The 15,484-nt window shown below is 53.8% G+C and overlaps 1 protein-coding gene across 1 annotated transcript in view; it reads right to left on the bottom strand.

Moving 5' to 3' along the window:
* Vps35l (VPS35 endosomal protein sorting factor like) overlaps positions 1–15,484 on the bottom strand; it is a 99,246-nt gene that overhangs the window by 70,850 nt on the left and 12,912 nt on the right. Inside the window, exons 7-8 of the mRNA XM_026402461.2 lie at positions 13,372–13,500; positions 6,647–6,731 (exon numbers count right to left, since the gene is read on the bottom strand). Of these exons, the coding sequence (XP_026258246.2) occupies positions 6,647–6,731; positions 13,372–13,500 (214 nt within the window). The remainder of the gene's footprint in view (positions 1–6,646; positions 6,732–13,371; positions 13,501–15,484) is intronic.

Below are 15,484 nucleotides of genomic sequence, written 5' to 3'. Positions count from 1 at the left end.
CATCCTCTACATTCTGTTAGATCAGAGGCAGCCCATGGGCTGAACCCAGCCTCAAACCAGCCTTGTTTGGCTTTTTTTTTTTTTTTTTAAATTAGTTACCAAGTAAACTCAGAACTCATGAAACACTGACATTTTCACATATGATGTGCCAACGAGTGGCCCCATCCTTACAGACAACACACAGCTGGAGCAGCTGAGCAGCTGCTCCCCGAGGGCGTGCACTTCGGGGCTGCATCAGCCTCCCTCCCTCCCTCCCTCCCTCCCTCCCGGGCCTGCCTGGGCGGAGGGCTGCTAGAATTCGGGATCAGTGGAAAGCAAGCATCACAGGGCAGAGGCTGTGCTTGCTCCCTGACCCACACCTGACATGGAGTGGGTGCCCAGTTGCTGGACAGACGGACACTGCAGGTTCTGGGGGCCCTGGGCCACCAGCTCGCCACTCAGGTTCACTGATGCAGCCCACAGTATCCCCGGGGGGGACGGTAAACCCGATGGCCGTGCACCCGTAAAGCTCATCCACGAAGCCAGGGAGACTCTGGACTCTAAAGCCAGCATAAGCAGCTTTATTCTGTATGTGGACTTTGGAAAATGCTATCAATACACCGGGGATAAAAATGACAGCTCTTCATCTTCTGACCCTCCCAAGTCACCTTCAGTTTGTGAGTACTTGCTCCTCTTCAGACCCCCGTTATTCAGGGCAGCCAAGAGCAGACTGCCCCGTAAGTGGAAACGAGAAGTCAGAAGGATCACATCTGATCAGAGACTTGGGATCAGATGATGTCACCAGTGTCAGGAGAGTGAGGCGGGACACTGCCTGGCGCCTTCCTATAGCCGCCTGCACTACAGTCGCCTGAAGACCTGGGGAAGCACAGGCTGCTGGGCCACAGTGGCGGCTGACCAGGAATGTGGCCCTTGAACCAGGGTGAAGGGAGATCCTTCCACACACTCAAGGGTGAGAGCCACCAGTAGAGGACATGCCAGGGACTCTGGGATCTAGGAACAGTGACAGACATCCCACCTCCCTCCAACCCGCTTCTTCACACACCTGGCTGCACCTTCAGAGCACCTGGGGCTCCTACAAAGACCTGGGCATCCACTTCCACCCTTGGAGGTGCAGACGTAACCGTTGGGGTGCAGCAGGGACACCGAGCGTCTGTGGCTCTCCAGGGGAGCTCAGCGCCCAGGAAGCTTTAGCAAACAAGCCCCAGGTCTCAGCGCCACCTGCCACTTCTTCCTGGCAGGCCCACTTTCTTTCGTTACCGGGGCTCTGGGCTCCCCACGGCAGCCACACCTGGCACAGAGACATCCCCCATGATGCCCACAGAGCCCAGCAGCAGCTGCAGGCTGTTTCGCCTCAGCCCTCACACAGCAAGTCACACCAGCAAATGGCACTTCTCACCTCCCACATGCACAGAACAGACTCGGCTGAAACACCTTTACTCACTCAAAAGCTTACCATCTCTAAAACTAGCTTGTAAAACATACAACTGCTGTATGTCACTTAACGTCTAAGGGACCTTGAAACTAAAAAGTTATTTTCAAACAAGCTACTTTTTCTTTTGTTAAACTACTGGGCAACTATTTTGAGACATACCCAATCCTAGGTGGAGAAAGCAAGGCTCAAGTTCTTACAACTCTGGAAGAGGAGAGGCAGGCAGGGAAGTAAGAGGGCCACCTGTGCCCAGAGCCTCTAGTGAGGCCCAACAAAGGCCAGGCCTGTGCCTCCCGCTGTGCGTTCCTGGGCTGCATCCCACATCCTTGCAAGATGCTGTAACCCCTGCTGATCATCAGCAACCCCAGACGCCTGCTCCTACTCCACCACGCATCTCATGGAGCAGAGAGTGCGTGAAAAGAGAGGGACCACAGGATCCGTGTTTCCACCCAAGGTGGGCAGGGCTCTGCTGCTCGTCTAAAAACTGCAAACTCAGACACCAAAGCACAAGTCTCCGTGAGCACCTGCCACGAGGCTGCCTCAGTGGACCTGAGGAATGGCGCTCAGGGCAGGCCAAACGGCACCCCTGCCCTGCGGACGCCCCGTTCTGAGTGGGGAGGGAGGGCGGGGCCCAGGCAGCCTGCCTGTGTGCTGGGTCACAGGTAAAACGTCCCCACAGTTCAATTCCAAAGGACCTGGAAGGTGTCAGTAGAGATCCCCTGTGTGCGCTGGCCACTCCAGAGTCCCTTTCCCTCGCACCCTGGGTGGCAGACACAGGGGAACATGAGCCCCACTCCAGGCTGTCGTCCTCCTGCAGCAGTTCTGCAGCCACCCTGCCTCGCGGCCTCTCCACCGCACGCACACCTGGGGACCTCCCCTCTGGTGACAGAGCACAGTCTCATTCTCAGGACACCAGGACTTCTGCTGTATGGATGATCATGACTTAACCAGTCCCCAGGGAGGGCCATTTGGGTCATTCCCATCTTCTGCTCTTACTGGAACAAATTTCCAGAGGTGACATCACTGGGTCAAAGGCTCACGCCTTTACAACTTCCTCGGTGTGGGAAACTGTCCCCACGAGCGACGAACAGGAGGAAAGCAGCAGGTGTGGCTGCAGAGCGTCCAAGTGTGGGTCCCAGCCATGCCACTCACTACACAGCAGTCTTGAGCAAGTGACTTCCTTCTACGCCTGATTCCTCACCTCTGAAGCAGCGACAATGACAGACTCTCTCTCCTAGGGCTGCCATACAGACCATGTGGCCACTCTGCAGGCGGCTAGGATAGTCTGGCCCAAGGACAGCACTTGTTGAGGGTTGGTGACTCTCGTCCGCCGTGAAGGATGCATATCTCAGCTTGCAGAGCCCGGAGGTGTGGCTGCCCTGAGCCTCTGCAAGGTGAGCTTGCCCTCTGCGTCCAGCCAGGCCTGCAGGGTGGGAACTGGGTCTCTTCAGAGTGCCCCAGAGATGGCTTCACTCGGGGACGCTGGTCATGAACAGAGAACTTGCCGAGGCTGGAGGAGACCAGAAGAGGACAACCAGGAGGACCGACGGGGCCACGGCCTCCCCACTGATGTCCCTGCTCCCTGGGGGCCAGCTCTGTACAGGACCCGGCAAGGTTCTGCCGGTATGGGACCCGACACCTGTCCTGGGAGCCTAATTCACCATCCCCCGGGCCACATCACCCTTTCCCAACACCAGATGTGCCGTCTCAGCCCCCCAGCCCCCCAGCCCCCCAACCCAGCAGCCAGAGGGACCCTGTTAAAACACAAGTGGGGTCATGGCCCCTGCTGCTGGGGCCCCTCGTGCCCTCTGGTCACTGGGGTCCTGCTCCCCCCCTCCCCGGCCTGGCTCCTTGGGCCTCTGCACAGGCTCATCTCTGGCTGTGGACACCTGCCCTGGCCTCTGGCCCGAGGCCCTCCGTGCGAGCACCACTCAGCACTTTCCAACGAGGCCTACTAAGCCCTCTACTTGATGTCGCAGCTGCCCCCCCAGGTTCCTCTCCTCCTCCACCCCTCTCCCAGCTCTGCTTGCCTTTCCTCCACAGCACTGCTCACCCCCACACAGCAAGGGCACCCAGCTGCTCTGCAAGCTCTCTGTTGGTCCCCAACTGGCCACAAAAGCAGGACCCTGTCTCTTCACTGTGCCAACCCCCCAGTGCCCAGTGAGTGCCCGACACCAGCGCTCCACACCCTGTGGCCATAGATAGAATAGGGAGAAAGGAGGCGAGAGGAGGAGTCGGGAGCCGCTCTGGACAGGAGCGGTGCATGTGGCGAGCCACAATGTTGTGAACTATGAGCATCGAACACAAAGTGGACGGCTCTGCCGTTGCCCCTCTGTTCGCTGGCTCTGCCTGTGATCCCCACACAGCTCGTGAGATGGGCGTGGCCTCCCAAGACGTCAACCTGCTGACAGCAGACACCAGGAAGCTAGACTCAAGCCCCTGAAACCTGACCCCTTGCCTCATTGGAACGGCTTCTCCCCAATAAAAGGGTTCAGCACGTGCTCCTCGCCCTTTCTTGCCTGCCTTGCTCCCCTTGTGGGAGCTGCGGCTGAGGAGTGGCCACCGAACCCAAAGAAAAGGTACTTTGTGTATTTTAGTCCCCAAATTCCCTTGGAATGACTGACCGGTTTATCGTGTGTCACAACAAGGAGGGACGCGGATCTGAATTCCGCATCCTTCTCCCCCCAAGCCAGCATCTTTCCAGGCCTGTCACCGCTGAATTTCAGGGAAGTCTACAAATATTCAACTCATGGTCTTGAAGTTGCTGGAAATTCACCCACTTAACAAAAACTGACCCATGTGCCGTTAATGAGTCCGCCAACACGTGTATTTAGAACGGCTGGAGCCAAGTGATATGTAAAACCAACACAGGACACCTTCCTAGTGTCCCCTACTGATCAGATTGAGAACATGTCACCCCAAAGATCTGAGAACAGCCAGACCACCATAACTACCCAGAGACCAGACGACATCCCCACATACCTTCCCACACCTGCCCACCCTCTCAACTTCCCTTTAACAGGAGAGCTGGGAACCCCAAAAACGTCTCTAGATGAGAGTGTGTGAACGCCTATTCCCTGTGCCTTAAACTTATTTAAACTTATTTCTACATTTGTCAATAGCCCCACGGGTCCAGAGCCGCGGCTGCCTCGCCAGGGCTCCTTGGAGCTCCGCCAGGGACACCCAGAACCCCTCCAGCGGGGCTGCCCCTCCTCCTGCCGGGCATCCACTCTCCTTTTCTTCAGGCAGCATCCCCTCTTTCCTCTGGCTGCCCCCAGGCCTGAGAAGTCGGGTACGTCCTCCCCAGATGCCACGCCTGGCTCTTGAGTGACAGGCGGTGTGAGCCACCAGGGGATGGGAGTCCAGGTCTCCCGCTGCGATGCTTCCCTGGGACAGCGAGCAGGAAGCTGAGGGAGGCGAGGGCTTGGGGAGTGCGAGAGTGAAAGCAGCCACCCCAGGGAAGTACGAGACGAGGTCCTGACGCTGCCATGTGAGCTCCCGGATCCAGCTGTACCTATGGCCCCCCAGTGGGTATTCTTTAACGTGTCCCCAAGGCCCAGGAGTCAAGGGCCTGGTGTCCAGCATGCCCTGCTGGGAGGGGTGGACCTTGACGAGATGGGGCCTTGTGGGAGGTCTCTAGGTCACTACTCCTGAACTTTCGGCATATGCCCCTGCTCCCAGGCTAGTTGGGTGTTCTGCCACTTGTTAGCTGATACCCCCAGGCCCTGTCTCCAACAGGCCCAGGACAAGCGAACCGACTGGGTCTCCTGACATTGTTTTTTGACCCATCAGATCTTTTGCTGGGTTGCAGACAAGACTTGCTGGGTTGGGAGCTCCTTAGTAGGACAGCCAGTGCCTCTGCTCTGACCTCCTCTCAGGCAGCTCCTTGGTGAACGCCACATGTGGCTGAGGGAGCCGCCTGGTTTGGGCAGAGTGCCCACAGCAGGATGTTCTGGCTCAACTCGGGGCAAAGCAGCAGGCCTCGGGCACCGCTGCCCCTCGGGGATGCTCTTCAGTCTAGACATCTCTACTGGACTCCAAAAGGTCACCCTGCCTCCAGCGTGGGACACAGGGCCAGAGGCAGCCACCATGACACAGAATGACCTCAGAGGACCACAGTCATCCTCAGGCAGGGGACTCTGGCAAGGATGGAGGTTCAGAGAAAACGGATGTGCAGGGAGACGTCAGGGGCCTGAAGAGAAGACCTGGCGACTGGACCCAGCACGTGGGAAACACGCCCAGGCTCCCCACGAGGGTAACTGGGGACACGGAAGCCATGCCCTGTGACAGGAGCTCCGCAGGGGCCGGGACAGGGCTGGGAAGGCAGGTCGTGTTCAGTGCCACAGTTGGTCCCAAAGGCCCAGGAGTCAAGGGCCTGATGTCCAGCATGCTCTGCTGGGAGGGGTGGGACCTTGATCAGATGGAACCTCGTGGGAGGTCTTTAGGTCACAGGGGGTGCAGGGGACATTATGGGACCCCAGACCCCTGCTTGCCCTTCTGCTTCTTGGTCCTCCTATGAAGGGAGGGGACTGGCTCCACCACGGGCCTAAAAGCCACGGGTCTGCCCAGTCATGAACTGGAACCTGTAAAACTCAGCCTGAACAAACCTCTTCTCCTCATCTGCTGACTACATCAAGCATTTTGTTATAGTGACAGAGAGCTAACACATTCAGTTCTGAAAAATGTGAGTTTCAGATGCCCTTGAGGTAGCCACAGACCACAGCTGGCTCAGCTAGCACGTGTGCTCCCCAACTTCGTGTATTCATTTATCAGTCTCTCCAAAGACTAGAAAAAAAATAACATCCAAGATTTTTCAAAAGCAGCACCCTTTGCAGTTGGAGAGAAGAAGTAACTGCTAACATTCTGAAGCAGAGTAAGGTAACTACAGTCGACAACAATTGAACATTTCAAAGTAGGATTTCGCATTTTCCCAACACAAAGCAATAAAAAATATCTGAAGATAAGCTATGCCAATCACCCAATCTGATCATTATGCATTATGCATATCTTCAAGCCGCATGCTCTATCACATAAATATTTTCCATGTGAGTCAGTTAAAAATAAACACATGGGAAATACGCTAACGGACCAGGAGGTATGGTCTGGTCCCTTCCTACTCATCTAATTCCTTACGCCACACAGGGCCTACCTTAAAGCACCGCAGCCACCTGACAGAACACACACATTTCCTACGTATGAGATGAACATGGTGCTTACCAAACGTGTCCAGTATGTCGGTGATGAGGACAAACTTGCTCGGGTAGAACCGAATCACACTCGTGTCTGAAAGCAGCTTTGAACACTACAAAGAGAAAAGAAAATTCACTGTCTGACTTGGCTGGGACCCTCCAGGCCTGGAGGACGAATGACCTCTGCCCGCAGGTTCAGGTCTCTCCATGGCCAAACCCTGTGCAGCCCTGGGGACGACGTGAGAAGCAAGACCGCTGTGTTTGACAAACGGCCGAGACACTGCTCACGACTGACTCTCATTAAGGAAGGTGCTGGAAAGCCAAGCTCCAGGAGAGCCAGGGCCTCGCAGTCTAGTCCCCAGCCTGGCACCCCTCTCCTGGACCAGCCTGTCCCGATGGCTTCCACGCGTGGCTTCCTCTAGTTTATTTCAGCCTGGCTGGATTCCTATGAAGTGACTCACAAGTAAATCTCTATGGCTCCTGAAACTATGGATTACTTACACTCCACCCCAAGCTTCCCTCTAAAGGGGACCGTGACCAGCTTCACGAGCACATGTTTCTTGGGCGCTGAGGACACTTCAGCCTGGGCAATCCCTACATCCTCCCTGTGCCAAAGGGAAGGCCACAGCCACACAATGTGGCACCAACCACTCCAGGTTGAGTTGTCTTTTAAAATCAGAGGCAGGAGAGTTCTACCTTGAAAAGCTGGATTTAATTCCCTGTCATTATGAATTCAAAAGTCAGCAAAAGTAATCAAGTAACTCTCCTGTATTTTATCATCCCAGCAGTTAACCCTCAGAAAGACATGTCATTCAAAAATTTAAAAATTTTAGAGGGGCATGGGGTACATGCCTGTCATCCAGGGGATTCAGGAGGCTGACGTAGGAGGATCCCAAAGTTGAGGCCAGCTTGGGCAACTTAGTGAGGCCCAGTTTCAAAAAAACCCAAAGGAGGGGGTAGAGCACATGCCCAGTAGGCATGATGCCCTGGATTCAAACCTCAGCACTGCAACAAGAGAGGGCGACAGGCATTTTTGCTTTGGCATTGTTACCCACTAAACTGTCGGAGTCACCAGCTTCTCCTTAGCATTATACACCTCAAAGCAAAAGATAACTTCCCACAGCCCAGACCCTCCTTAGTGGATGCAAGCTGGTAAGCCAGCAGTGCCCACAGAGAACAGGGCAGCGGCATGTCTGTGGAACTCCACTTCCTGTCACCTCACTTACTGGGTCTCAGGTCCCTTTCATAAGGGTTCCAAGTGAAACCACTGCCCTGGCGGGTTCCAGCGCTGGGGGTGGGGCAGCTCTGAATCCTGGAGACTGTTTACGGCTCTCAGTTCCTAGGAACTGATGTGTCCCAAGTTCCTACCCAGGGCCAGGCCTGCAGGGCGTACCCCAGAGTGGCTGCCCCAAGATTCACACAGAAACACAAGGACTCAGAATAAAAAAGACAATTTTTAAAAGAACAAACATTAAAAGACGTGATCCAGTTTCAAAGCTTACTATGATGCTACAGTTTGACAGCTTCAATCTGGCAAAAGGACAATCGTATAAACGGTTGGAATTAAACACCAAGGCACAGACGCTAATGCCTGCATTTATGGCCGCTGACTTTGAACAAACAACAGTCAACAGGGGGAAGAACCTTCAGCACACTGCTGGGACAGCTGTATCCATGCACCAAAACACTGACTCTTACCTCATCCCACACAAATAACTCACAATGATGGACCACAGACCTAAATCCAAGTGCCAACGACCTTCTAGAAGACAACATGGGAAAAGCCCTCACTACCTTTGATTAGGCAGAGTTCTTAGATCTGAGTCCAAGGGCATGAGCCAACATGAGAAAGTTCATGAGGTTTGTTAAAGCTGAAGCCTGCACTTGGAAAGACACCGTCATAAAGAGACAAGCCAGCCTGGAGTAGTCTCAGGCACGCGCCAACGTCACGCCCGAGTGCAGTGGGGACCCTAAGTCTACCTCATCCACCTTAAGACGGCTGCAGTTGCCTGAAGTCTGAGCTCATTGTACGACTGCCCACCAAGGAAAAAAACCACACATTGCTCAGCACAGCTCGCTGCTGTTAAGCAACAGACGACTGCACTCAAAGAACTTGCATCAAGAACCCATGAGGAGCAAAGGATGTAGGTCAGTGGTAAAGCACCTGCCTCACACACGAGGCCCTGGGTTCAGTCCCCAGCCCAATAAATAAACCAAAAGGAATACAGGGCAGGGGCACGCCTGCCATCCCAGCAACGCAGAGGCTGAGGCAGGAGGACTGCGAGTTCAAGGCCAGCCTCAGCAACTTAATGAGGACTTGTCTGAAAATTTTAAAAAATGGGGGGTTGGCTGGGACGCAGCTCAGTGGTAAAGTGCCTCTGGGTTCATCCACTTCCCAGTACCAAAGAGAACAGTATATGGGCTCAGTGGTAGAGCGTTTGTCTAGCACACACCATGCCCTGGGTTTCATCCCCAGCACAAAAAAGGAGAGAAAAAAAGGAATATATGATTATTACAACTCAACAAGATACCACTTTTAAAAGGGGTGGGCCATGAATAGGCATTTCACTCATGAGGATATGCAAATGGCGAATAAGCACAATAAACTCCACATCATTAATATCAGGGCTTTGTAAATCCAAAGCAGGATGAGGAGATATTTCAGACTACTAGGCTGCTTAGGCTAAACGGGTGGACCATGGTGGTGCTGGAGATGTGGGGGACCTAGGGCCCCTGGGCCCTGCTTATAGGAGCATAGATGGTGCTATTTTCCCTAACAGTTGAACAGTTTCTTTCTCAACAAATTAAACTTAACATATGCGACAGCAAGCCTATTCCCAGGAATTTACCCATAAGAATGAAAACATAAGTTCAAATACTCGTGTGCAAACATTCCTGGCAGTATTTTTCAACATCGGAGTGGAAACAACCCCAATGTCCATCAACGTTGTCTGTGGATACACAAAATGTGGTCATCCAGACAATGGAGTACTACCTAGCAGTAAAAAGCACAAAGTGCAGACGCCACAAGACGAACTACTCTCAAAACCATCAAGCTAAACCAAAAGCAGCCAGATGCCAAGGACTGGGTACCAACAGAGCCCTCACGCATGAATCATCCAGGAAAGGACGGTGAGGTCAGCAGGCGGTCTGTGGGTTCCTGGGGCTGGGTATGGCAGCAGGGTTTAAATGCAAATAGGCCTGAGGGAACTGGGGACTAGGAAAAGGCTCCAAAACCGGATCGTGTGCGACAGCTGCCCGACTCTAGACACCTACTGAAAATCACTGATTTCACACTTAGAACAGGTGGACTTTTTCTTCCTGGGGTGCTGGGGATGGAACCCAGGCCAAGTGCAAGGGGGCGAGTGCTCTACCCACAAGCTACATGCCCAGCCCTTCGGTGGACTTTGTGACCTGTAAAATCTACTTTAAGCAAGTCGCCAGCTTCCTCACAGAAAAACCCTGCTACAGAGAAAGGAGACGGGCTCCCCTCACCTGTCCACGCTGCGCCCTCAGTGCGCAGCATCGGCACTCAAGCAGATGTGGACGTAACTGGCACTCACGGTCCCTTTGCTTCAGAGGACATGAGCTGAATCTCTTCCAGATGTCGAGCGCAGTTCTAAGCCACGACCATCGCAGAGAGACGCTGCTTACAGAAGCCCTTCTCAGCATAGAGCTGCTCACCTGGCCACTTGCAGGTGACCCCTCGTGGGCAGCGGGGGACCAGCGTCAGGGCTGTTTACTCATGAACTAAGGCCGGGCGCTGAAGAGCAACAGACTGACGAGAAGCTGTGGGGACGCACCCCTGCTACATGGAGCCCCCAACACTCCAAGGGCCTGGCGGAGGCCCCTGGGCCTCCAAACCATCCTCACAAGAGGCAGGTAAGACAAGTGCCACGTTTTCAATGTCAAGTGACAGTGAGGCCTGTGCTCTCAACTACATGGCTCTTAAAAGGGGCCCTTCAGAAATCCTCAACTCTGCCTTGAGGACAGTGGCTTGTGAATGATCCCTCGGACGTGCACTTCTGGGCACGTTTTGCCAAGACAGGATGATCTTCAAGGTCAAAAACCAGAATAAGCTGCTTTCCTTCCAGGACCTGCCCTGTGACCAGGGGTTCTCATGGATTAGCAGATTCCCCAGCATGGAGGATTTAATGAGCACACTTTTTTTTTTTTTTTTTAAGAAAGAGTGAGAGGGGGAGGGAGGGAGAGAGGGAGAGGGAGAGAGAGAGAGGGAGAGGGAGAGAGAGAGAGAGAGAGGGAGAGGGAGAGAGAGAGAGAGAGAGGGAGAGGGAGGGAGAGGGAGAGGGAGGGAGAGGGAGGGAGAGAGGGAGAGGGAGGGAGAGAGGGAGAGGGAGAGAGAGAGGGAGAGAGGGAGAGAGGGAGAGAGGGAGAGAGGGAGAGAGGGAGAGAGGGAGAGAGGGAGAGAGGGAGAGAGGGAGAGAGAGAGAGAGAGAGAGAGAGAATTTTTCAATATTTATTTTTTAGTTATCGGCAGACACAACATCTTTGTTGGTATGTGGTGCTGAGGACCGAACCCGGGCCGCACGCATGCCAGGCGAGCGCGCTACCGCTTGAGCCACATTCCCAGCCCCATGAGCACACTTCTAACAGTAGGGCATGTTCCCATCACTGCACGACCACTCAGAGTGTCTTAAAAACTCATGTATCAGCCAGCACAGAGGTACTCGCCTATGATCCCAGGGGCTTAGGAGGCTGAGGCAGGAAGATCTCTAGTTCAAAACAAGCCTCAGCAAAAGTGAGGCACTAAGCAACTCAGTGAGACCCTGTCTCTAAACAAAATACAAAATAGGACTGGGAATGTGGGCTCAGTGGTCGAGTGTCCCCAAGTTCAATTCCTGGTATCCTCCCCCACCAAAAAACTGCACATTATCAGAGACACAGACCCCCTGATCACTAAGGTACCAAGCCAGCAGAATCAAGTAGGCCTGAAAACGGTTGGTCAGTCTTTGCTGTGTGCGGAAGAAAGGTGGTGGAGCAGATGGGGAGTGGAAGGAGGGGCGGGTCAGAAACTGGCACACTCCAAGGTCGTGGGTAGAGACTCCATTGTCAGCAGAGTGAAGGCTCATCTCCCTCCGCAGACTAACCTGGCTCAAGCTTCAATAGCACCTAACACTCAGGACAGGGGAGGCCAGAGCCCCAGACCAATGCCAGGCCCCAAGCAGGAGTGACTAGAGGGGAACGTCAGGTCCTACCCTGGACAGCTACTCCCACAGCAAGACCAGAGGGGCAAGAGCACAGCTCCCAGGAGCACAGTGCCAAGGCCGTGCAGGAGGGGACGGCGGCAGCTGCGCACAGAGGCCATGAGGCGGGAACTGCAGTGGAGCCACACTGAGCCTTCGTCAGATCCGAAACACCAGATGCAGGACTCAAGACAACGGGTGACCACACACCAGAAGACGTCCTCACAGAGAAGGAGGAACCCATCTCAACAGATGCCCAAGTCCCAGACCTTGAAAGTCTGAGGAAACAGGCAAACAAGTCTCCTCGAGTTACAGTCCAGCCAAAGGACACACGGACATGGAGGGGACGGGACGCCAAAGGCAGGCTCTTTAAACCCGATGATTAAAATGATTAATGAGCTAAAATAAGACCTAAGGAATGAATTAAGGAATCAATTAAGAGTAATTACAGGAGGTCAAAGACCATTTCAGCAAAGACTCTGAAAAGAAATCAATCGGAATGCCTGGGAATGAGGCACAGTGAATCAAATAAGAAATCCACTTGTGATATCAGCAGACTACACTGCACAGAAAACAGAACCTGAGGCCTTAAGACAGGGCTTTGGGGCTATAACACTAAGTAAAGACAAATTAAAGACCATGATCAGAACACACACGAACACTGGGACATTAAGAGACCAAAATTAAGAGTCAGTGAGACAGAGGGTATAGAAATACAGGCTAAGAGCATTAGGAACCTATTCCAAACCTCAGGAATGAGATGGATATCCATGTACAGAAAATATGAAGCCCAAACAGACAAGATTCACAAGAATCTCTCCAATACACATCCATCATCAGAATGCCTAACAGAGAACAAGGATTGAATATCGAAAGCTTCAAGAGAAGAACATCACCTCACAACTAGAGGTAGACTCAGGCTCATCCTGACTTCAACTCAAAGAGTCTAAAAGCCAGCAAAGCTACCATTCAGAACTGAAGAGGAAATAAAAAGAATCCATGACCACTAAACTAGCCCTACAGAAGGTATACAAAAATCTTTAGTGTGAGCTGGGCATGGTGGCACATGCCTGTAATCCCAGCAGCTTGGGAGGCCGAGGCAGGAGGATCACAAGTTCAAAGACAGCCTCAGCAAAAGCAAGGTGCTAAGCAACTCAGTGAGGCCCTGTCTCTAAACAAAATACAAAATAGGGCTGGGGAGGTAGCTCAGTGGTCAAGTGCGCCCGAGTTCAATCCCTGGTACCCGCCCCTCCAAAGAAAATAATCTTTAGTGTATGCAAGTCATAAATATGTCAGAATAGTTGTACCAGGACTCACATACAGCGTAACCCAGGGGGTACCATCTCTTCTGCAATCCAGCATCCAGGAGTGCTTCCTGGAATTGTACAGTGTACAACCTGTGTAGCTGCACATAGTGGCCCTGGGATTAGTCATTTCATAAAAATACAGATTCATAATCATAGCCTTTCAAAGGAAGTATGTGAAAAAAGGTACATAAATGAGGGCAAGACCCTGAAGTCTGGAGAGGGTGGGAGGCACTAGACCTGACCTGGATGACGATCTTCAGGGCCTTCACTTTCTGGTCAGAGGCCCAGGCGTCCTTCAGTGACTGGTTGAGTTCCTCTATGCGGTTCACGTAATCCTGCTGAGTCAAGTTCAACAGCTCCTTTTGGGATCCCTGTGGGTGGAAGGCAAAGGGGTAGGCACAGAAAGAAGAGGGAAAACTCTGACCACCACCTCCATTAAAAAAACCGAGTACAGCTGCAACCTCTAAACACCCTTCATGGCCCTACCAGGACAGACAGCTGTGTTTTGCAATCAGAGGCTCTTCGGGTTTTCTGCCCAGGAGTGGAGTGCAGGGGCCGAGGCAGGCCTTGGAGGCAGGCGGGGCCTGAGTTACACAGCTCCGTCTCTTTAAGAATGGCATGATTCTGGGGACCCTGCCTCCTGTGCTCTGGTGAGTGGGACAGGACTGGCCTCATTCCCCACCGACTGGGGCCGACATGGGCCAGGTGTGGTACTGAAGGCGGGGTGTACAAACATCTCTGCTCAGATGCTCAGGCACAGAGACAGTCTCCCTACACCACTGGGGTTTAAGATAAGTGCTTGTGGGGAACAGGGAGTCGGGCCCAGAGGTACACCTGTGTTCCCAGGTACTCAGGAGGCTGAGGCAGGATTCCCTGAGCTCAAGAGTTCAAGGGCTACACAGTGAGGCCCTGTTTCAAAAAAAAAAAAAGTAAAGAACAAAGCAAAGGGGAGAGGAGGAAGGAGAGAGCTCAGGGGGAACAGTCCTGTGGAGAGAAACCCCCGTTCACCGAGCTGGAGGTGTCCATGGGCAAGAGCAACACCATCCCTCATGCGGCCAAGGAAGAGGAGGCTGTGCTAGCCGACAGCACGACTAGGGACACGGCCGATGTCCCAGGCATTCTAGGCGAGGGAGAAGGCTCACCTTAGAGCGGCAGAAACGCAGCAGCAAGGCTCAGGCTACGGATGGGAGGAGGACAGTCTTCCTGCAGGAAGTGATGTGGACAAGACCTCGTGGAGCCCAGAGCCAGCTGGGCCTGGCAGTGGCCAACTCAAGGGGAGAGTGCTGGGGACAGGGGGTCCCTCAGCAAAAGCTGCGGGCACAAGAGCACACTGCCACCCCCACAGGTGACATGCCATGAAGGCAGATGTGTGGCCTGGCCCTTCACAGACACAGCAGTGCTCCTGTCCCCAGCTGTCTTGGGGGGCTAGTCTCACTGCTCCCAGGAGGGAGGGCACTCGGATACACGTGACAGTGCAGGGCCACATGCTTCTCACACGCATACTAGATTCCCCAGGAAAGAGCTCCTTCAAAGGGCCTCAGAGCAGAAGGCTCAGGAAAAGTGGATGGATCCCAAGCGGTCATCTGAGCTATGAGGCAGAGGCTTCCCTGCCCCTCTGCAGTAAGCAGCTGCGTGACCGGCCTGGAGAATGAGCTACAAGCAGAATGGTCTGTGTTCCTTCTGGGCTTTGGCAGCGAGAAATTACCCCCTGTTCAGCTCAGCTTGTCAACCTTGGAAGCCAAATGTTGAGAAGCAGCATCACAAGGCAACTCGATGTCTGCCACCAGCACAGGGCATGCAGGGTGAGCCAGCAGGAAACCTTGGTTAGGTTAAACCACAGATACGGGCTTTCTCATTACTGCAGCGAAACCCAGCCTTACCCTCACTTATCTATGCTGACCTGAGAGCCACCGGCAGCCACTGCTGCTGGGAGCAGAGAGAAGCAAGGACAAAAAAAGCCCAAGGGATCAGCAAGGAGCCCACAGAGCTGGGAGGCAGGGAGGACAGCGCTACGTTTCTGGGTGGTTCTGCAGGTGCCTGTGGGTTCAGGGTGCTGACCCCACCTCCTGTGGGACAGCCCCATTCTCAGCTGGGGCCAGCTCCGGTGACTTTCAGGTGCTCAGACTCCCGAGTTTGACTCCAGCCCTCAGCAGTTTCCCTGGACCAGCAGAGGCTGAGACTCAACGGTCATTTCTGAACTAGGAAGAATCCGGGGCTCCTGGACTCTGCGGAGCACCCAGCAGCTATCTCAGAGCCGGAGGACCCTGCACAGGATGGGCATTATGCGTCCCTTCTTGCTCACAAAGCCCCCCATTCAGCCCACACAGCTCTTCTTTATCCCCATCTCACAGGTGA

The sequence above is a fragment of the Urocitellus parryii genome, chromosome 9 (genome assembly GCF_045843805.1).
Source record: "Urocitellus parryii isolate mUroPar1 chromosome 9, mUroPar1.hap1, whole genome shotgun sequence".
NCBI classification, from domain to species: Eukaryota; Metazoa; Chordata; class Mammalia; order Rodentia; family Sciuridae; genus Urocitellus; species Urocitellus parryii.
The sequence above is the reverse complement of the archived record's forward strand: the minus strand, read 5'-3'. Positions and strand labels throughout refer to the sequence as shown.